Source organism: Erpetoichthys calabaricus, chromosome 12 (genome assembly GCF_900747795.2).
Source record: "Erpetoichthys calabaricus chromosome 12, fErpCal1.3, whole genome shotgun sequence".
Classification (NCBI taxonomy): domain Eukaryota; kingdom Metazoa; phylum Chordata; class Cladistia; order Polypteriformes; family Polypteridae; genus Erpetoichthys; species Erpetoichthys calabaricus.
Window position 1 is genome coordinate 1,418,644 of NC_041405.2, and position 22,731 is coordinate 1,441,374.

The 22,731-nt window shown below is 42.4% G+C and overlaps 1 protein-coding gene across 1 annotated transcript in view; it reads right to left on the minus strand.

Annotated features, from left to right (window-relative positions):
• LOC114661648 (serine/threonine-protein kinase TAO2-like) overlaps positions 1 to 22,731 on the minus strand; it is a 37,342-nt gene that overhangs the window by 9,377 nt on the left and 5,234 nt on the right. Inside the window, 16 exon segments of the mRNA XM_051935341.1 lie at positions 3,660 to 3,899; positions 3,993 to 4,196; positions 4,273 to 4,401; positions 4,566 to 4,802; positions 10,711 to 10,839; positions 10,956 to 11,162; positions 11,291 to 11,458; positions 11,557 to 11,638; positions 11,843 to 11,936; positions 12,065 to 12,156; positions 12,443 to 12,556; positions 19,686 to 19,782; positions 19,925 to 19,970; positions 21,427 to 21,528; positions 21,621 to 21,692; positions 21,847 to 22,040. Of these exon segments, the coding sequence (XP_051791301.1) occupies positions 3,660 to 3,899; positions 3,993 to 4,196; positions 4,273 to 4,401; positions 4,566 to 4,802; positions 10,711 to 10,839; positions 10,956 to 11,162; positions 11,291 to 11,458; positions 11,557 to 11,638; positions 11,843 to 11,936; positions 12,065 to 12,156; positions 12,443 to 12,556; positions 19,686 to 19,782; positions 19,925 to 19,970; positions 21,427 to 21,528; positions 21,621 to 21,692; positions 21,847 to 21,978 (2,145 nt within the window). The 5' untranslated portion in view covers positions 21,979 to 22,040.

The following is a 22,731-nucleotide window of genomic DNA, read 5'->3' on the forward strand; positions in this document are numbered from 1 at the left end:
GAAAGGAGGAGGAGGAGAACATTAAAAAAGAAAATACATAAACCACCAACCCCTCCCGTCCCGTCCCGCCCTCCCACTTCACACTTCTGCACACATAGCAAAAGGCTTGTAAGACAGCAGGTTCAAGTAGCTCAGTAGTTAGAGTGCTGGGCTGCGGTGTGGAAGACTGCTTTCCTTCACATTTAGAAAGGCTCAACTTACAAAAAAAAAATAAAAAATTACATGGACTCAATCCAATACTTAAAAAATAAATAAATAAGGAAATCAAATCCCCACAAAGCTCCCACTGTAGCAAGCAAGCAAAAGAGAGGCAGTAAGAGAGCAGACACAGCAACCCACACCATGGAGAGACAAGCACAGTACGGGACGAGGGCCTAAACCCCTTACAACGACTGACTGTCGAGCAGCTCACCTGCAGGCCACGTGTGATGGAAGAGCCCCCTTATAGTGAGCCAAGCAGTCCAAGTCCATAGAAACAACTGCGCCCCACCCCCAAACGAGATGGCACAGGATGAGCACCACCTTTCTAAAGTGAGTGCATGCCAGAGAAAGCAGAGTGAGCTTTGCCAGGACTACAAGGAGACATACCCCCCCACACCGCCCTCCAACACCACACACACACACACACACACACACACACACCCCTATCAACAACTGAAAGAGAAAGAACACCCTCACTGACACTGGGGGGGGGGGGGGGGGTGTGAAGAGGGGGAAAAAAAATAACTCTCACAACTAATGAATTTAACACAATTATGTTTATTGTGTTAAAATGGATAACAGAATAATAAAACACACATATTGTGTCAATGCCACACACACACACACATTGTCAAAGCAAAATTTACAAAAAAATATATTATTAATATTTTTTTAAAAAAAAAACAAAAAAAACAAAAAAAACATACAAATCCAAAAGCTGAGGGTTGGGTTAACATAAGGAATAAATTACTAAACACAAAGGAAATGAGAGACTCCAAATCATGGATTACATTCAAGTGGAAAAAAATAATAACTGATTTGGACATAAAAACAAAAGAAACACAAGCAAGAGGTGAAATGAAGACTAGACTCATAAATAAACCAGAAGGGAAGACCCCCCCCCCCCACCAAAAAAAAAAAAAAAACCCACAGCATGACAGGACAGCAGAGGTGTCCACGCCACCATGAATCACCCACCCGCTGTCCCTCTCACCCCTGACCAGGAATGCAGCCCTTTGAGGAAAGGTTAGGGATGGGGAAAGAGGTGTTCCCTAAACTTGGGTCATGCTGGTTTTAAAGTGCCTAGACCACAAATGGTGGTCACACCCCCCTCTCCCCCCTTAGTCAAGCACACTTGAATATACTCAGTAAGAGAGCCGGTTAGTTGACCTGTGAATTTCACCTTCACCCACACCCCAAGCTCACTCATGCCCCCTGTTTTGAAAGCATTTCCCACTCACTCCTCTCTACACCTCCATTGTATATTATATTAAATGTCTGGCTGGCTGTCCTAACCCTTTTTGTATAACAGTACTGTCACGTCGCTTCACTCCCTCACTCTCCATGACATCTTTTCCTCTTCCTGCACCAACAGTCTTCATTCACACTCACATACGGGTCTTTTAGCCCATTCAGAGCACCCATTTTGCACTCTGCCCATACACACATACTTAAAGCCTCTCCCTCGCTCTTCCTCTCTCTCTCTCACACACTACACTTTTTCACTCTTTCATGAATTGAGTTTATTCCGTTTCTATCATCCGGGAGGTGGAGGTAAACATTGTCATGCGTGTGCTTAAAACACCAAGTGGCACTCAAACAGTAGGAATGGAAAGCAGCCAATCAATTCCTTGGGAACGGTGCTCTTGCGCACACATTCATGTACTCACTACAGTCTTGTGATGAAGGCTTCTGACCTATACGCCACAAGCACAAGTGACATATTCCCCCCCATTGCCATGAACAAAACAATTCCATAAAACCTAAGCATGTGATTAACACTGACTGTTCCACATCTTACAGCCCAGCTCTCTCAACGAGTCGTGTCTTCCATAAATACACCAGAGCTACTTGAACCCAAGGAGAAGACTCCAGAGCTATCCATCATTATCAAGCACGGGAAAGAAACCCTCCCACCCCAAATGGTGCCCACTTCAGAATTTTTTTCCCCACATTAACCCTAATGCTTCAATGGACTGGATGGATAGAATGTGCTGCTCATCTATACTCTCAGTCCCTAACCGCTATAGAAGTCCAAAGTTGGTGAAGAGATAAGTTTAACGCCAAGGGATGACCTTTCTGCCACTCTGAGACCGGCAGCTGCCAGAGCGGGTCAGTTGTCTGGACCTATGAGACTGCTCTAACTGCTGGTGAGCTTGTGTGGGTTGGCGAAGGTATCGTGGCAACAGCCTGGGCAGCAGGCTAGGCCGCTCCTCTTTTAGAAGACCTAGGCTTTTCAGGTATGGCAGGCAGGACGGAGGAAGGCACCGAAGAAGGCGCCTGGCAAGCGAGAGTACCTGCGCATTGGCCTGGTCTGTCAAAAGCATAAAGGGACGGCTAATGAGTTGCCACAGGGGCCTCCGCATTTTGCACTTAGCATGAAGAGACTTGGCCAGTACTGGGATTTGACTGCGGTAGTTGCCACGTCGGGTTTTGGGAAAGAGGTCATAGAGACTCTTCTCAGTGACCACCCCGAGTTTCTGAAAGACAGCAAATAGGGGCTGGGGCAAGCGGAAAAGAAAGCGCACCCAGAGCCGGTTGGCTTTCCGGGGTAGCTCATTCACAAAACCCCTTGCTGGCTTCACCACCAATACAACAAAGAGGTAGAGGGACAGGAAGAGCGATGGGGAAGAGAGGAAATAAGCTGAAACAAGGGAAGCAGGCACATAGTAGAGGCGCAGACGGAAGGACAAGGCCAAGACAGCCAGGCTGCATCCACATTTGGCCAGGAAGATGTAGAAAGTCAAGGACACAGCAAAGAACGAATGCAAAAGAAAGTAAGAGGAGAGCAAGGCCACAGCCACTACCTCAGCCGAAACGAGGAAGGCTGCCAGGACAGAGTCAGAAGGCGAGCTAGAGCGGGTCTTACGATTCTGATCTAGGGCCAGTACAACAACCAGAAGCAGCAGTTGCAGGATGAAGCTGGGGTAGGCAGCAACTGAGACCGAGAGCATAATGCAGGTGAAATGAGAAAGCAGGGAGGGCAGGGCGGAGGGTACCCCAGAGGGTGACGGCTGTGGGGGAGAAGGGGGCCGGGGGGGAAGCAGTTCATCAAAGTCTTCAAGGGTGGATGGGAACAGGAAGGCATCTTCCGTGTCAGCCCACCATGCAGGGTAGGAGTCTGCAGGGTTGGGAGGCTCTTGATAGCTTATTAGCTCAGAAGGGCAACCATCTGCAATACCTCTCTGCAGGTCGTCCTCATCATCATCATCCTCCTCGACCTCCTCCTCCATCAAACCCAATGGCCCTGCTCTGTTTAAATCATCCTCAGGAGCAGCAGCGGCAGCTCCTTCCTCACCTGCACCATTCTGTACAAGGGAGGGCTGTGTCTCACCCTCGCCCTCCTCTTCCAAAGGCAATTCCTTGTAATCTCCCCCCTCTGCATGCTGCTGCTCACTGTTGTCCTCCTCCTCCTCCTCCTCCACCTCCTCTAGCTGCCCACCCTCCTCGCCACTCACTTTAAGGCTCTTCGGCTGCTGCCTCACTTCCACAGCGTGCTTCTGCCGCAGCTCCTGCTCCCGACGCTTGTTATACTCCTGCTGGTTGTTCAGTTCTGTCTGATGCTGCAGCCGGATGAGCTCTGCACGAGTGCGCTGCACGGTGCTCAAGTGTCGGAACTCCAGCTCCTGTGTGGACTCGTGGTGTCGAAGCAGCATTGCACACTCCAGGTCTTTCTGGGTCTGCTTTTTATTCAGTTCCTGAAAAGCAGAGGCAAAGGTCAGCTTTCAGTGAGACATGCTGGGAGTACGAGAAGACTACACTGGAAGGGCTGGGGGGGGTAGAGGGTTTACCTCTCTCAACAGGTCCTGCTCCAGGTTGTGGCGGGCCAGCAGCATCTTTCTCTTATACTGTCGACACTGCAACTCATAGTACTGCCTTTGGCGACGAAGCAGATTGGCTTCTTCCTCAGCTTGGTAGTGTTGCATGGTTTCCTTCTGCCTCAACAGCCATTCCTGCTTCTCACGCTTTGGCGTGCTCTGATTTTCCTGCAGCTCCTACAACACAAGTGAACTGTTAATACCGTGAGGACTGCTTAGCACAATCACCTGCCAAAAGTAACCTCCAGCACACCTCTTTGAGCTGCTCCTTACGCATCCTGTACTGTCGCTTCTGTGACTCTAACAAGCCAGTTAACTCTTTCTTCTGCTGGCCAAGGATGTGCTGCTGAAATTTCTTCTCCTCTGTGTATGCAGCTTTAGTCTGAAAGTCCAGACAAATATAACCAACATTTCAGCCTCACCCACCTGAAACCTCCAAGCACTCACCTCGCATTGGAAGGGTTTATTTGCCATCAGGTAACATATTTAAATAATGAACCCATATCAAAACATGCAAGTCATATTCGAATCAAATGCATCTCTCACCTCCTTCTCCAGTATTGCCTGGTGCTTTTTGCCCAGCTTGTCTGCCTCTCCAACAAAATTGTTTCTCTGGGTCTCAAGCTCCTTGTCCAACCTGAGTTGATGCTCATCCATCTCAGCTTTCAGCTTGTTCTCCAGGGCCATCAGCTGTTTCTGATGCTGGCGTCGCATTCGCTTGTAGCCAGACATTTGTTCCCTCAGAGCAGAGCCTTGCTCATGTTCCTGGATTTGGCGAGTCACCTAAAAGAGGTTAAAGATACAAATCAGAAGCAGCCTTCAGGGATTATGGTCACATGCTGTTACATGTCACCTAGGCAGTTTGTACAATACGTCCAACTGCAGTCCATCACTTTCACAAGGGTGTACATGCGTCACTAGTGATGAACATTTATAAACAAGCTCTACATGTTTCTTGCATTTTTTTTTCTACCCACCCAGCTATCTTTTTCATCCATCATTTGTGTAAATTTTTAAAATGTACACTGGCACACAGTTATGTTAGGTAGGTGCCAATGTTAAGACTGAAAAAAAAAATCTTTAAAAAAGTTAGCAATTATTTTCAGGCAAATGAAGGAAGCTGCATATACTGTAACACTTATACTGTACAACTCCTTTATAACAAAGACAGCATAAAATGTGCTGCAAGGCATGTGGGAGTTCAAGTACCTACCCATTAGAGCACCCATTGTGCAACCTCCAGTTGCCCATCATTGATACCGTGTGTACTATAGAATGCAAAGTTAAACTAGTACCAAGGTATTTCATATGTACTGCACGTATTCTAACATTTTTATTAAGTAAAACATATACATATCATAATATATGTTACAAAACAAGGCAATATATTTAGAAACTAAAGTGCAGATGACAAAGAAGGTAGAGGCAAGAGAAAAGAAATGCCATATGACAGAATCACTGGACTAAACAGCTGGCCATGAAAGAAGCCTGTGTAGATCGTGGAAGACCAGGCATACATAAGGATCCTGCTTGTAACTAGGAGTCCCTTCTCCTCTGCTGAAGTGCAGTGGCTTATCTCCTTAACGACCCCGACACAGTTCAACTCATTTTAGTTGGGAAAAGTGAGGCAGATGGTGTTGCCTCTGACCCCAAGTGAGCGGTGCAAGGCAGAGCCAGTGGCGAGAATTTGCAGACAGGGGATAAGGCAGATTAGAGTGGTGCTGGATCAGCATTAAAACCTGCTATCAGAACTCGGTAGCCTACCATGGTTGGGGTTTCACATTAGAGTCTCCACAGTATTTATTTTATATATTACATACACACACAAAAATTATATATATATATATATATATATATATATATATATATATATATATATATATATATATATATACACACACAGTTAGGTCCATAAATATTTGGACAGAGACCACTTTTTTCTAATTTTGGTTCTGTACATTACCACAATGAATTTGAAATGAAACAACTCCGATGCAGTTGAAGTGCAGACTTTCAGCTTTAATTCAGTGGGGTGAACAAAACGATTGCATAAAAATGTGAGGCAACTAAAGCATTTTTTTTTAACACAATCCTTTCATTTCAGGGGCTCAAAAGTAATTGGACAAATGAAATAACTGGAAATCAAATGTTCATGTCTAATACTTGGTTGAAAACCCTTTGCTGGCAATGACAGCCTGAAGTCTTGAACTCCTGGACATCACCAGATGTTGGGTTTCCTCCTTTTTAATGCTCTGCAAGGCCTTTACTGCAGTGGCTTTCAGTTGCTGTTTGTTTGTGGGCCTTTCTGTCTGAAGTTTAGTCTTCAACAAGTGAAATGCCTGCTCAGTTGGGTTAAGATCAGGTGACTGACTTGGCCATTCAAGAATTTTCCATTTCTTTGCTTTAATAAACTCCTGGGTTGCTTTGGCTGTATGTTTTGGGTCATTGTCCATCTGTATCATGAATCAATGTGACTGCTGTATTTAGCTGGATTTGAGCAGACAGTATGTCTCTGAACACCTCAGAATTCATTCGGCTGCTTCTGTCCTGTGTCACATCATCAATAAACACTAGTGTCCCAGTGCCACTGGCAGCCATCACACTGCCTCCCTTAACCGTGTTTTACAGATGATGTGCTATGCTTTGGATAATGAGCTGTTCCACACCTTTTCCATACTTTTTTCTTGCCATCATTCTGGTAGAGGTTGATCTTGGTTTCATCTGTCCAAAGAATGTTTTTCCAGAACTGTGCTGGCTTTTTTAGATGTTCTTTAGCAAAGTCCAATCTAGCCTTTCTATTCTTGGGGCTTATGAGTGGCTTGCACCTTGCAGTGTACCCTCTGTATTTACTTTCATGCAGTCTTCTCTTTATGGTAGACTTGGATATCGATACGCCTACCTCCTGGAGAGTGTTGTTCACTTGGTTGGCTGTTGTGAAGGGGTTTCTCTTCACCATGGAAATGATTCTGCGATCATCCACCACTGTTGTCTTCTGTGGACGTCCAGGTCTTTTTGCGTTGCTGAGTTCACCAGTGCTTGCTTTCTTTCTCAGGATGTACCAAACTGTAGATTTTGCCACTCGCAATATGGTAGCAATTTCTCAGATGGATTTTTTCTGTTTTCGCAGCTTAAGGATGGCTTCTTTCACCTGCATGGAGAGCTCCTTTGACAGCATGTTGTCTGTTCACAGCAAAATCTTCCACATGCAAGCACCACACCTCAAATCAACTCCAGGCCTTTTATCTGCTTAATTGATAAGGACATAACGACGGACTTGCCCACACCTGCCCATGAAATAGCCTTTGAGTCAATTCTCCAATTACTTTTGAGCCCCTGAAATGAAGGGGTTGTGTTAAAAAAAATGCTTTAGTCGCCTCACATTTTTATGCAATCGTTTTGTTCACCCCACTGAATTAAAGCTGAAAGTCTGCACTTCAACTGCATCGGAGTTGTTTCATTTACAATTCATTGTGGTAATGTACAGAACCAAAATGAGAAAAAAGTTGTCTCTGTCCAAATATTTAAGGACCTAACTGTATATATTCGTAGTCTGAATCACAATCCGATTGTATGGGTGTGTATATATACAGTGCATCCGGAAAGTATTCACAGCACTTCATCACTTTTTCCACATTTTGTTATGTTACAGCCTTATTCCAAAATGGATTAAATTCATTTTTTTTCCTCAGAATTCTACACACAACACCCCATAATGACAACGTGAAAGAAGTTTACTTGAGGTTTTTGCAAATTCATTAAAAATAAAAAAACTGAGAAATCCCATGTACATAAGTATTCACAGCCTTTGCCATGAAGCTCAAAATTGAGCTCAGGTGCATCCTGTTTCCCCTGATCATCCTTGAGATGTTTCTGCAGCTTCATTGGAGTCCACCTGTGGTAAATTCAGTTGATTGAACATGATTTGGAAAGGCACACACCTGTCTATATAAGATCCCACAGTTGACAGCTCATGTCAGAGCACAAACCAAGCATGAAGTCAAAGGAATTGTCTGTAGACCTCCAAGACAGGATTGTCTTGAGGCACAAATCTGGGGAAGGTTACAGAAAAATTTCTGCTGCTTTGAAGGTCCCAATGAGCACAGTGGCCTCCATCATCTGTAAGTGGAAGAAGTTTGAAACCACCAGGACTCTTCCTAGAGCTGGCCGGCCATCTAAACTGAGCGATCGGGGGAGAACGGCCTTAGTCAGAGAGGTGACCGAGAACCCGATGGTCACTCTGTCAGAGCTCCAGAGGTCCTCTGTGGAGAGAGGAGAACCTTCCAGAAGGACAACCATTTCTGCAGCAATCCACCAATCAGGCCTGTATGGTAGAGTGGCCAGACAGAAGCCACTCCTTAGTAAAAGGCACATGGCAGCCTGCCTGGAGTTTGCCAAAAGGCACCTGATAGACTCTCGGACAATGAGAAAGAAAATTCTCTGGTCTGATGAGATAAAGACTGAACTTTTTGGTGTGAATGCCAGGTGTCATGTTTGGAGGAAACCAGGCACCGCTCATCATCAGGCCAATACCATCCCTACAGTGAAGCATGGTGGTGGCAGCATCGTGCTGTGGGGATGTTTTTCAGCGGCAGGAACTGGGAGACTAGTCAGGATAAAGGTAAAGATGACTGCAGCAAAGTACAGAGACATCCTGGATGAAAACCTGCTCCAGAGCGCTCTTGACCTCAGACTGGAGCAACGATTCATCTTTCAGCAGGACAACGACCCTAAGCACACAGCCAAGATATCAAAGGAGTGGCTTCAGGACAACTCTGTGAATGTCCTTGAGTGGCCCAGCCAGAGCCCAGACTTGAATCCGATTGAACATCTCTGGAGAGATCTTAAAATGGCTGTGCACCGACGCTTCCCATCCAACCTGATGGAGCTTGAGAGGTGCTGCAAAGAGGAATGGGCCAAACTGGCGCTTGTGTCATCATATTCAAAAAGACTTGAGGCTGTAATTGCTGCCAAAGGTGCATCAACAAAGTATTGAGCAAAGGCTGTGAATACTTACGTACATGGGATTTCTCAGTTTATTTTTAATGAATTTGCAAAAACCTCAAGTAAACTTTTTTCACGTTGTCATTATGGGGTGTTGTGTGTAGAATTCTGAGGAAAAAAATGAATTTAATCCATTTTGGAATAAGGCTGTAACACAACAAAATGTGGAAAAAGTGATGTGCTGGGAATACTTTCCTGATGCACTGTATGTACGTGTGTATATACACACACACACACACATACATATTTAAAAAGCAGTACTGGGGTTGTGGTTCAGCAGTTGCAATCACGCTAATAAATGACTGTGGGTGAGGTGCTTAAAAAACCTACCATTTACATCTGGTACCAAAACTGAACAAAATGCCAGTACTGTACCATTTTAAAATTTTTTTTTTTTTTTTTCCAATACTGGTATATCGCACAACCCTAAATTAGAGCACATGCTGTGCAGCCATGGAATATATGGGGGGAGGTTGTGTTAGCAACCCTGGAAACATAGCAGCCATCCTACCCCACCACCTCCTGTTGTTACAATGCACATCTGTACTAATCATATTGTACAGTAAAGTTCACTATAACCAAATGAAGCCCTGTAAAGCCTCTGCTTCATTAACTGAGGTGTTACTGCAGGTTGGTGGTAAACTTAGCCAAACCAAGGAGTTATTCTGGAACAAATGGCACCAGTATATAGTCAATTAACAGACAGCTCTGTTTTAATCAAAAACACAACATGTGTGATGACTAGGACCTTTTTCAGAATAGTTAAATGCCTGTAATTTGAAGCACAATATAGAGAAAGTCATTTAATTAAATGAAATGTTATATTAACTTTAACTTTTTTATATAAAAGGCACTGCCACCTGCAGCAGTAGCACACATTAAGGAGGTAAATAGTTAACACTGCTCTGTTGCAGTTTGTACAAGGTAACTTAAGGAACCACAAGCTCTTTAATGTCCCATTTAAAAATTCTGTGGGAACTGCCCAACTATCTTTCCAAGATAAAATATAAAATGTATAAGGATGATTGTACAGTAGTGCCCACTGTGTTCACACATCATGTAAAGCGCAATGAATGCACATATTAGGAAATGAAAGATCTTTGTGCCCAGCCCCATAACCACATGTTGCCTATTCCATCCCAGAAGTGTTTACTCAGTAATGCTCTGCAAGCAAAGTACATGATAGCACATCTCACAGCACTCTTGGCCTGTACATATACTAATGGAAGTAAATGCCTCGAAATGCTTTGTTTGCAGACTGTGATCTACGCAAATCTCCAACAGAACAAATACTACAGGACAGAATATTCCAAAATGCTCGACTGTTAATTCCATAGACCGGCTGTTTAACCTGTAAAGCGCCACGAGTTCATTACATGACTTGGTGCTAACTATGTACTTGTGGTATGTTTTTCCAAAGTGTGGTTATTCCCCAATATTCCATTAAACATGTTTTACGAGAGTACATATCCAATGGTTTTTTTATGTTGCTTATTTTGTTAAAGTACATTTTTTTAGGTCGCCATCTGCTATCATGCATGACAATAGCCTGTGAACCCAAACATTGCACTATAGCCAACTATTACCAAGAAACCCCACTCCACCAGAATACTTTGCCTTGCCCTGCCAACATGTTGCTCAGCATGACACACACGTAAACTACACATAGAATGTGATAGTTAGTACTGACCAAAGACGCCGTCCTAATTGTAGCAAAATGATCTCTGTTTCTGTAATACGCGCGACGCCTGGCAGCTGAAGATGCCTGTGGGGCTTCCATCTCCGGCTGGTATGGGTCATCATAAATGTTGTCATGACCCTGTAGGACAAATATAAAAAAGAAAAAAATACATCTAGTCAGAAGCTGTGTAGAAGTTGCAAAAAAAGTTAAGTACCAAGTTCAGAAAGTTGAACCAAGTAGATGGTTGCACTAACCGGAGGCCGGTGTATAACAGAACTGTTGGATGTCACGGTGTGCTCTCCCTCCTGCATCATTGCAATCTCCCCACTATCATCTGAGGCATCCGCCAAACTGTTGACAGAACTGCTCTGAGAGCTGGCACTAATGGACATACTGGGCACAGAGTGGGAACTTTCCATACTATTTACTGTGCATGTCCGCAATGCGTAGGGTTCCACCTCCTGCAGGGAAATGAAAATATTTGAAGAAATAATTGTGAGGGCTGCTGGTCTAAAGACACTGGTAAAGCGGTGGCAAGGGCAGTATAATTTGTTACCACTACCACAGCCACCTGTGCATTTAAAATCACCTCTTCCTCCTCTTGGCCATCAGGAGCAGGCCCATTGTGCGTCTCCTGGAATAAGATCTTCTTCATCTTCCGATACTGCAGATTGTCCAGCTCTCTTACTGCATCCTTGGTCCTCTGGATAAGATCCATTACTACAGACATTGGCCGTTCTCGCATCAGAAACCGGTGCTGAAGATTTTAAGAAGAGGACAGATGTGCTTTAAATAAACTGGCCCAACACTGTTACTATTACTCCCACCTGACAAACAACCAGAACTCAAATGTACCTTTAGAAGCACCTCAGAGGTGGGCCGGTCCTGAGGGATTTTCTGCAGACAGGAATCCACAAAGTTTCGGAAGTAGTCAGACCTGCACAGAGACAAAAATAAATAAATAACCAGCCACAAAAAATGTCAATTTCTCTGAAAAGCGCTCCATTTCCAAGTCTTCCATTAGGTTCAATGTAGATGCGCTGAATATTTTAACTTTCAGCACACATCTTCAACACCATTCCATTCATGCACTAGCTCTTCACGCCCTGACCAAGCTCCACAAACTCACTGTTATACATACCAGTGATTGGACTGCAGCATGGGGGACTCATTTTGGGCGATATGGTATAAGGCACTCATTGCGTTCATGTTGAACAGTGGTGGCTTCCGCTCAGCTGTTGGGAGACAAAAAGAGATAAATGAGAGGTGGGACTTGAAGACAAAGAGCAAACTTTAAGAGACAATACAATAAGCGAGACCATTTTGTTTTGTCCCAATTCATCACAGTCACAAATCTACTCACCAAGCTCAATGCAGGTAATACCCAATGACCAGACATCCACCTTCCCATCATACTGGCCCTCATCCATTGCTAAAATCACTTCAGGGGCCATCCTGTATTAAAATATGGGTGGAAAGTTTGTAAGAGAGTGTTGACCAACAGAGTTACAAATAGACTGGAGCCCAGTGGAATCACAAATGGCATCAACTTCTGAAGACATTTCTCCAAAGGTTGCCAGATCCCAACAAGGGGAGAGAAGAATGTAGAGGTCTCTCTCTGCATCACAGCTTAAGTCTAAATCTGCTTTCATAACACTGCATACATTGTGCCAATCAAAAATCCAAAACAACTACGAATGGCCTAATAATTACTAATGATATAACCAAGAGAAGAACTCACCAATATGGAGTACCCACAAAGGAGTTGGCAGGAGCAACGATGGAGGCAGAGCCAAAATCGCCAAGTTTTACTTGACCTGGTTCTGTCAGCAGAATATTTCCTGCCTTTACATCTCTGTAGAAAACAGACAGACACGCATGAGTCGGGAGAAATGCTTAACATGGTGATCCACCCTAAACTCTACCTTGAGCCCAAAAGAAATTATTATTGGGCAGCAGATGTCCTAACCATTAGACATGTGGAGAACTACTAGGAACAAACCACATGAATAAAAACTGCCTTCCCACCATCCTCAGATATGTGCTTACTTCCCCCTCCAGCTTTCTTTCAGAAGCCTTCATGAATATCCACATCAAAGACTGTGGCTTCGCAGTCCATGCAAAGTTTTTCTGGGGAACTGCTGCTGTGGTCTCCCCTCCCCATCAAACCCCCTCACTCTAATTACATCACATGCCTTCAAACATCTGTCATTAGACCGAACCACACATTTGAAGTCATTTTCTCATGCATATCCAGATCCACTCATTTATAGCCATATGCGCATGAGGATATTAAATATTATACAAGAACCCAAACTGAAAACTGTAACTGCAACTCAAAAACCGTTCATCAAATCAGTGGAATACCAGTATGAAGACTAGCAAGGTAATAAAACAAACAGGCTGATTAACAAATCATATGGACAAGCAGTCAAGTAAAACACACACAAATACAGGAGTGTTGGGACTTCTGGCAATTCCACAGACACGAACAAGCAAATAAAACCACTTAAAAAAGCAGCTCCCGCTTGTTTCTTACAAACAAAGCAAGCGAGTTTTCACAGGGCAGCTGTCACTTAAGCCACAGTATAGGCTGGTAAAGCACATGCACTCTTGCTATTTGAGATCATTCTGTGCTTTCATTTGCACACATTACCAAATGTGTTCAGCAGGGAGCGCAGCAAGCTCCATCTCAGGTTAGGCAAGTGGTAGACCTGCTGTTTGGACTTCCCAGAATCCTAAGCAAGCAGTTCCGGGGTTGGAGCAGAACTCTGTCAAGCGATGCCCCAGCAGAGGCAGCTCGTAATCATCAGTGAGGGGTGGCTTTTTGTTTCGTTTCTATGGCTTTTTCAACTCCTTGAGGTACTTTCATCATTGCCAAAAGTTTCTGGATGTTTAAGCATAAGGTTGAAGTGCTGTATGCATTTCAATGACTTTATATTAGTTTCAATTATTTGTATGTAGAGAATTAAATTTACTGTAACGTTGCTTCAATATAATTTTAATATGTTTGAAAAGTTTCTCTGTAAAATAAAACTGAATTTTTCAGTACAAGTTCCCCATTACGTACATGCACACATACGTATGCATTACATATACAGTAGGTATAGAAAAGAATCCCCCCCCTTCGAATTATTCCTATTTTTTTTTTGCTTTACAGCCTTAACTTAAAAAACACACACAAACTAATATTTCTTCCCAGCTTTACTTACTCAATGCAACCAATAACATCCAAGTGAAAGATATCACAGCTACAGTTCAGAAAAATTATAAAAAATCAAAAACAAGACCTACGGAGATTAATAAAGGATCCCCCCTCCCCAATGTCACTGTCCATTGAGCTACTTCTCTATCAGCTTTGCACACCTAGATTGAGTAATATTTTCCCCTTCTCTTTTTTACAGAACTGTTCAAGTTTGGTCAAATTGGATGGTGAACGTTGGTGGTCTGCTATCTTCAGATCTTTCCACAGATTTTCAATTGGATTTAGGTCTGGGCTCTGACTGGCCACACCAGGACATTCACTTTTTTTCCTCCTTCAGCCTCTGTGTGGTCAATTTTGTGGTGTGCTTCGGGTCGTTGTGTTGAGAGGTGAAGATTCTGCCCGTCTTCAACTTTCTGCAGGTTTTCCTCAAGAATTTGATGGTATTTTGCCCCATCCATTTTTCCTTCTACCCTAATGAGAGTCCCAGGCCCCCTACAACAGGATGCTGCCCCCTCCATGCTTTACTGTAGGTATGGTGTATTGTGGATGGTGAGCTGCATTTGTGTACCGTTTGGTATTGAGGCCAAATAGTTTGATTTAGGTCTCATCTGACCATAAGTCCTTTTTCAACTTGGCATCAGAATCTTCAAGGTGCATTCTGACAAAGGTCAAACGAGCCTTAATGTGGCCCTTCTTGAAAAGTGTCTTTTTCCTTGCGACCCTCCCAAACAAGCCACAGTGGTGGAGCGCTTGTGAAATTGTTGTCACATCACACCATTAATGATCACTCTTTGACATCAAATCCTGTAACTCCTTCAAAGTGGCCATTGGCCTCATGGTAGCCTCTCTTACCAGTTTCCTCCTTGCTCTTCCATCCAGTTTGGAGGATCCAGGGAGGGTCCTAGTATTACCAAACACTTCTTTATGAAGGACTTTACTGAGCTCCTTGGGATTGATAAAGCCTTCGAGATTTGTTTGTCTCCATGGGTGGTATCAGTGGCACTGCCAATCAAGGGAATGAATGAGCCAGGAACGGCTTCACTAATCACACGGATTACAATTGATCACAGCCAGTATCTGCAATGGAAATGGTGGGCACTGACACCAGTTTGAGTTTGGGGACCTTTATTAATCTCAGGATTTCTTGTTTTTGATTTTTTATCATTCTTCTGAACTAACTGCGAAATCTTTCACTTGGATGTTAGAGATTGCATTGAGTAAATAAAGCTGGAAAAAAATATTGGTTTGTGAGTTAAGGCTGTAAAGCAAAAAAAAAAGGGAATATTTTGAAGGGGGGGGGGAGGGATTCTTTTCTATACGACCTGTACGTGGTCTCTTATTCCAGTTCAAAGCTGTGAGTTTCCTGTATTTACTATATTATATTAAGTGTCTGATGCCAATATTGTTTTGTACATTCGATTTTTTTTTTGCTTTTTCTATGTTGCTCATTTTAAAAAAAATCTGTGAAACACTTTGAGCATTAAAAAGGTATAAATTATTATTATTACACAACACCTGCCTGTACGCAAAGAAAACACTGGATTTTCATAAAAAGAAGCCAATAAAATGTTTCTGTCCCAACACTGCTATACATTTTTTGCATTGATAAATGAATTTACTGAGTTTGTTCCTCCCTGAAGGAAAAATACAAAGCATGTGAAATTAAATGAAAAAGGTCAAACAGCTGACATTTTATAAAAAAAAAAAAAAAAAAAAAAAAAAAACGGAAAACAGAAAGCAGTATGCAAAAAATTAAAATATGCATCTCTTTTTTTTTTTTTTTTTTACTACACATCCAAATTTTCTCAAATACAATCTGCTATATTATTAAAAAAAACAAACAATCTGTTCATGGACTCCGCCTGTGTACCAAATTAGTGGCTCGCCTACTGTATTATAAATGAGGAGAACTCCAGCATCCTGATTATTGAGAATCAAAGTCTTGGGTTGAAAATGACACCATTTCAAAGATGCTGATCATCGCCGAGAGCTCAATTTAATCCATTATATGAAGAGGCGAGAGTGTGTACACACACACACACACACACACACACACACACACAAAGAGCTGCTCGGAAAAAGGTCCATTTTAGAAAAGGTGAGGCACAACTAACTGTGACACTGAACACACTACTGAAGTCAGCAGCTGTAATTAAAGAAGATGTTTTTGGCAGAAGTCTAATACTTAAGAAAAAGGTGGAATGGAGACATTTTGAAAAGGGGAGGAGTCAAACTTTGAAAAGCTGCCAATTACCGTTAACTTGGAGTGACTTTGAATGTAAAGGACAATCAACAATCATTAGTTAAAATGACGAGTTTACACTGAACTTCTTAGGTGAAAAATAAAGTCAAAACTAAAAACTGAGTTTCTCCAACAACCCCGTATTGCCACGGTATGTGAATGAGAATATGCCTGTGCCATCTGTAGCATGCAGAAACACTAATGGCAAAAGACAAACTTTGCAGAAATTAGACACATAAAATATTATCTGTTACTAATTTATTTAATCACTGGGGGAAAAAAAAAATTGCTGTGTGGTTGTGAACAATTTCAATTTTTAAAACATTTTATTTACATGGTTAAAGATTTTTAAAAGTAACATACTGTGCTCAGTTTGACATACATGATTACAAAAAACTAGGAATTAAAGGACTAATAAATTCCAATAAACAAACTTTCAGGAGTATGTCACCATGTCTGCAGGTTCTACACAGCGCAATGTTTAACTAAATGCTGCATTCATTGTACGTTTACAGGGTACCGACTGCCCCACGCACAGAGTACACTCAAATTCTTAACATATAACACGCTGCGCCTCTCCAGCGTCACGGTGAGGAGTATACCTGGAAAATCTCACGTAGCTGCTGTGCATTCATTTTAATTACTTGAGTTTAGTTTGTTATGGTCTGGTTAAGTCTGCACAATCAGCTTAAGATGGTGGTGCCCCTTAATGCTGCAGTGAAGCAGCCGCTGGGACTATTCAGTGAGGTCTATACAGGGGGCTAGAAGGCCTCATTTTATATATTGGGCCAATTTACTAATAACAAAAAGTAGATGAAAAAGCACCAAATAAAAAATAACTAACAAAAAGATGCTGACTGTTTTTCATTTGCTTGTGAAAAAGGGACTCAAGCCCAAGACCCCACAAAACAGCAGGAGCACCTCTGTAGCATGTCACATTAAATGTAAGCAAAGAACTGAGAGCTAACTCCAGAACTCCAAAATGACACTCAACCATATTGATCCATCAAGACACCTGTACGTGAGGAAGTAAACTGACCCCTCACACCTGTCCAATGCATGGCGTAAAATGAACAAGAACTCCTTCTCCAAGAAAGTAAATAACAGCCTTTACGGGACAGTGGCTAAAGCTGTTGTCACATAACTTTTGCTCAGGGTGTATGTCACAGTCACTGACCTCTTCGCCGTACCACCACGTCAAGTTAAACAACTAAAGATCACAACCCATGTCCCATTTACCAACCAAGCGCTGATCTTCCTACACAGTTGTGCAATAGCACGCTGCCTGATGGAGCTGGCGTTTTACAAAAGGTTAAGAGCTGCGAGATCAGCAGCATCTCTGCCATTTATTTTTTCCATTCTGTAATAGTAAGTAAAATATGAGACAGACAAGTTTCCCTTCTATTTGTAAGGTCCAAAGTGCACGTTTGTTATTCCTCATGAATGAACTCTCTTAATTGGACTACCAGCTGAATGCTCATTGGTTCTCAACTCTTGCACACCGCCCCTCAGAATAAATAAAATCAAACCTGTTTGATTTTATCCAACCAAGTCGCAGACTAACCAGTCTCAGTCATTAGGTACATCACATTATGTGATCGTCTTCACAAATGCGCCCTGCCAACTGCCTATGACTGGCTAAGGTTATGTACATGAAGGCTTCGACTAAAAATGACTGGAAAAGTTGTTTAATGTGACAAAGCCCTTAGAAGAAGCTGATAATCTCAATGATAATGCAAATATGTGACAAGGGGTGGGTGTCTGATAAAAAAAAAAAACAAAAACAGAAATTAAACTTTTCCCTAAATGTTAATTAGTATATCTGATGCGAAACAAACAGTGCACAATAGCACACCATCCCCACTATGATAACATTATTGAGAATCTTGTTAGGACGGACTGAAAGGTGAATGGTCTCAGTAAAGCAAAAACAAACACTGGATAAAACCCTGCACTCCGGACACACCACCAAAATGGTGCAGGTTTTTAGGTCATTGCCCTAATGAAGCTTAAACCACACTATAGTGGCTTAAAATGGAGGGGGGGGGAGAGAGAGAGAGAGAGAGAGAGAGAGAGATGTTCTGGCCTCAACTCCACCAAAATCATTGACAAAACCTCAAAATGTCACTAATCCACACTTAGCATGACCCAATGAGAGGAACTTTTGAAGAAAAAAAAAAAACCAAACTGGTAAAAACTGCTCCACTGTGCAAAAATTGAGGAGTATGAATGAACCAAATTACAAATGAAACGGTCAGAAATGAAGAGATTTTTGAAGGCAAAGGCATCTGTGCCAGAACAGAATTTCTGAACTTTAAGAAATGACAAAATGCAATAATTACATTTCCAATGATAACTGTAGTGAAAAGTCAAGCAAAATGACATCTTTATTGGCTAACTAAAAAGATTACAATATGCAGGGCTTCAAGGCAACTCGGGCCCCTTCTTCAGGCGAGATGTAATCATGAGGCCTGAGTTGCCTCGAAAGCCTGCATATTGTAATCTTTTTAGTTAGCAAATAAAAGGTGTCATTTTGCTTGACTTCTCACTACACTCATAATGGCTAACACAGTACAACACCCTAGTACTACAATGATAAATGGAAAGTTATGCTTTTATTCCTACACTGTTCTTCACACCCACCAAATTTCTCTATCAAGGACCTTCACCAGCTACTTAAACGTCTGCTTCGGGGTGCTCCTGATGCACAAGTCCACCTTGCTCACCACAATGAAGACGGACACCTTGAGAGCCAGGGCCAAACCCAAGTGCTCTCACGTTGTGCTATCCTTGTATTTTCTCCAACACCCAGCATTGCAAAGTCTGGGCAGTATTTAGGTATTTGTGATGTCCTGTCAGGTCAGTGAAAGACTTATTTCAATCTCCCAAGTAAGATCACCTCTGCAACGGGCATAAATACAGTCCAGGACCCAATGTTAAACACAGTGGGTCCAGATATAAGGAACTTTTCTCCTCTACAGTTATACCTGGCATTTTCCGGGCAAGATAAATATATTTACTTTATGCCTGGGAAGTCAAACAAGGATTATAGTGCAGAAAGAAATGTTGTAATCAAAGTTCCTAAACATGTTTTTAATAACTATTGACATATCTGAGTGGATTTCCTTCAGGTACATTGGTAATCATCAGACTTCCCAAAGAAGCGAGTGTAGCCTACAGATAATTAGTGACACCCCAACATTAAACAGGACAAAGTCAGTGCAGAAGAAACCTTCCAAATCCATTTAATTGACAGAGTTTCTTTTCCTTAACAGAAATATACATCATGAGTGCACAAAAGCAAAGTTGGCGTATGCCTTCATGCACACTGGCTTCCTCAGCCTTAATGAACATTTTGTAATAAGGTCAAAACTAAATGTATGACAAGTGGAAAAAGCAGTGAAATCCTAACACATGCCAAGTTGGTGTCTTCTTCATTCACACAGCGCAAATTGTAAAAAAAAAAAAAAAAAAAAGAGCAGCCCAACAGAACTGTACCGGCAGCTGTACAGATGTTCCCCACTGATCCCCACTCACCTGTGAATCATGTTGTGGGAGTGTAAGTAGGCCAGACCTTGCAGTGCACCATGGGTAATAGCAGCAATTTCCACTTCCTGGAGAGGTTTCTTGTGAACTTGTGAAATAAGGCACGCACACACATACAAAAAAAGAATGTCTGGTTAGATAATCAGTCAGTTGCGAGAAGCAAACCAACTGCGCTGAAGCAAGTCAAGTTGATGCACGCTGTGTGCTCGCATAAAAGAGAAGAGGCTTACCCTCCAGCAGGTCGGAAGCAGATCCTAAACAATACTCCATGACGAGCTAATAAAGAAACAGAACATGAAGATGCATTACTTCGTCCACAACAACAACTGTTGTCATAAATCAACAGGAAGTATTTCATAGCAGGAGAAAAAGTAAATAGTCTGAGGGTATAAACTCGGGTGTTTTAGGATTCCAACCCATTTCCTTCGGCTGTAGGCCAAGTGCCATCACAAGCCACTTTAACGTCACACAATTTAAGCACAAATGCTAACAATATAACGACAGTAAATGACTTCCTAAGAGTCACAGATTGCTGAAGTAGTAAACAAAATTCAGAAATTAACATTTAAAGGTGCATCAAAAATGTTAACTCTCTTTTACCATATTCGTTTTAATGCCGTGTTCCTGCTGAGTTTACTCCCTTAACTAAAACTAAATACTTTAAATTAACGACGAGCAGTAAAGACACTGGAGCAAATGACTGTCAATGCTAAAGAGCAGCAGCTACTTCAGTACAAAATTCACTTATTTAACTGAGAAGGAAAGAGATTAATAATAAACGTCAGATACATTTTTAGGGAAATGTAGCAAGTATTTGTGTATCAGACCCATTTTAAAATATCAGGATTACCACAAAAAAAGACAAAAACTGGAAAATAAAATCTTGTTTAATAAAGGCAGGAGTCCAGTTAAAAGCAGGCTGGGATGAACACCTGCAGGTCTGCAGAACTGAACTCGAGAATCAAGCAGCTTCTATTATTAATTGACACACACTGGAATGCAGCATTTGCACCCGTGTCTGCCCCTCTCATGTCTAACGGTCCGTATCTGGATACAGCTAAGGAAGTAAACTCAACAGGAAACGATGTTGAATTAAAAAGAATCCAATAAAGTTAATATTTAAAGATATGGCAATAAATGTACATTTCTGTATTTTGTTTACATCTAAATATCTACTAGTACGTATTTCCTGAATGTTAAATAAGAAAAGATAAAGACTTAATTGAACAATTGGATCATTTCAAATTACGACTGTACCATTTATTTGTGAAACTGGATGGAATGAAAACCGAAGCCACAGCGGTACTCCGAAGCATTGAACTTAGTAGATTGTACTCTCCATTTAGGGTACTTTGTTTAAAGCCCATCAAAACATCCTACATGTTTTAAAAACACATTGGTTCTACAGCTTAAGATGATCAATTAATATGAAGTAAGACTGATGGGCCATGCAGTGTGCCAAAAAAGGGGCATCAGAATCAGGTCAAAATAGACTCATAAGGCACAGCACTGAGACAACATTTGAAGACGCTGCAAGAGTGAAGTCTGCAGCTCAATTCTTTAAACATTAGGCCCCCAGTCCACGAATTTCTATTTTACTTACAATCCTTACAGTACACTTTTACAACTCAAACAATTCATTCAGTGCTGGGTTTTTGAACCTCTAGCATGCTACCTGCTCCTACTCGAAATCACAATGCAGCACTGTGTTGCCAAGAGTGCTGTCACCTACCCATGCTGTGTGCTCCCGGAGATAGCAGCCTCTGTACTCGATAGTGTTTGGATGGCGCAGCTTTTGAAGAAATTTCACCTCTTTGATGATGTCCTGCCATTTCTGTAGAAGAGGACAGGTTATTGAAAGAGCTGAAGCAGTGACACGAAGATTAAGGCTGCTAAATAAAGTGCATTAAAGATGGAATCATGTACCTCATTGGACTGCTTCCCACTGTAGGACATCTTTTTGATGGCAACGACTTCATTGTTGCGGATATCCCGGGCCTGAGATTAACAGTAAAAAAACAGATGAGGCATTAATGAGATTACAAAAGTACAGACAACAGAGGGGCCACAGGAGAGATAAGTAGGTCCTGTGGTGACAAGGTGGGGCAAGACATACAGAACAACAACAAAAAAAAAAGTTTGGTACACATACAAAGTAGACTGCGCCAAAGCTACCATGCCCGATCTCTCGCAGGTCAGCAAAGAGCTTCTCTGGGTCATCGCGGTAAAAAAGTTCAGCCACTTCTGGGTCCTTCAGGCTTCCTGCCCGCGCATTTGACGGCATGGCGGGGGATGCCCCCTATAGCAGGGGGTGAGAATGGCACTTGTGCAAGGGGTGGGGGGGGCCTGCAGAACAAACAAGAGAAAGAAAGATGAAGGATATTAGTGGCAGCCCCTCCATATCGGTCTGGGTACTGCCACTTGCCTGTTAAGAGTTTAAACAGTCAGCCACTTCCTAAACATCCTGTTTTTCTTGATTCGAGTTCCTTTTTCAGCTTCCTGTTTAGAAGTCAAACTTTTTTTTCTTTTTTTTTTTTTTTCATACATGGCAGCAAAATATCTGGAAGCTATCCAGCGCAAGGCGAAAAACTGGAAGCAGTCTTTCCCTGGGGTGTGTGTGTGCATGCACATGCACACACTCTCACAGATCAAACGACGTGGGTTACTGCTGCCTGACTTTCAAGGCGTGCACACCTCCTGAGTAACAACTACGAGGGGCCTGGAAATGACAGCATGGGCTCCAAGAGGAAACCCCCAGGAGAAAGTTAGCTACGATATCCCAAATCAGATCAAGGACTGCCCAGGCTACTTCGAGGCAAAAAAAAAGGGTGTTGAGATCAGAAAATGTGAAGTGCAACTTGCAACGCCAACCCCTTGACAAACCAATTATCTAAAACAAGACAATGTGTACCGTAAAAGAGCACAAGTCTAGTTTGTATTTTCTATAGGTATTTGTTTCACCTTTGCTCACCCCTAAAACTTTTGATATTAACGGTGGCAGCTATGAATACCACGCCAGTATAACGAGACACCGCGA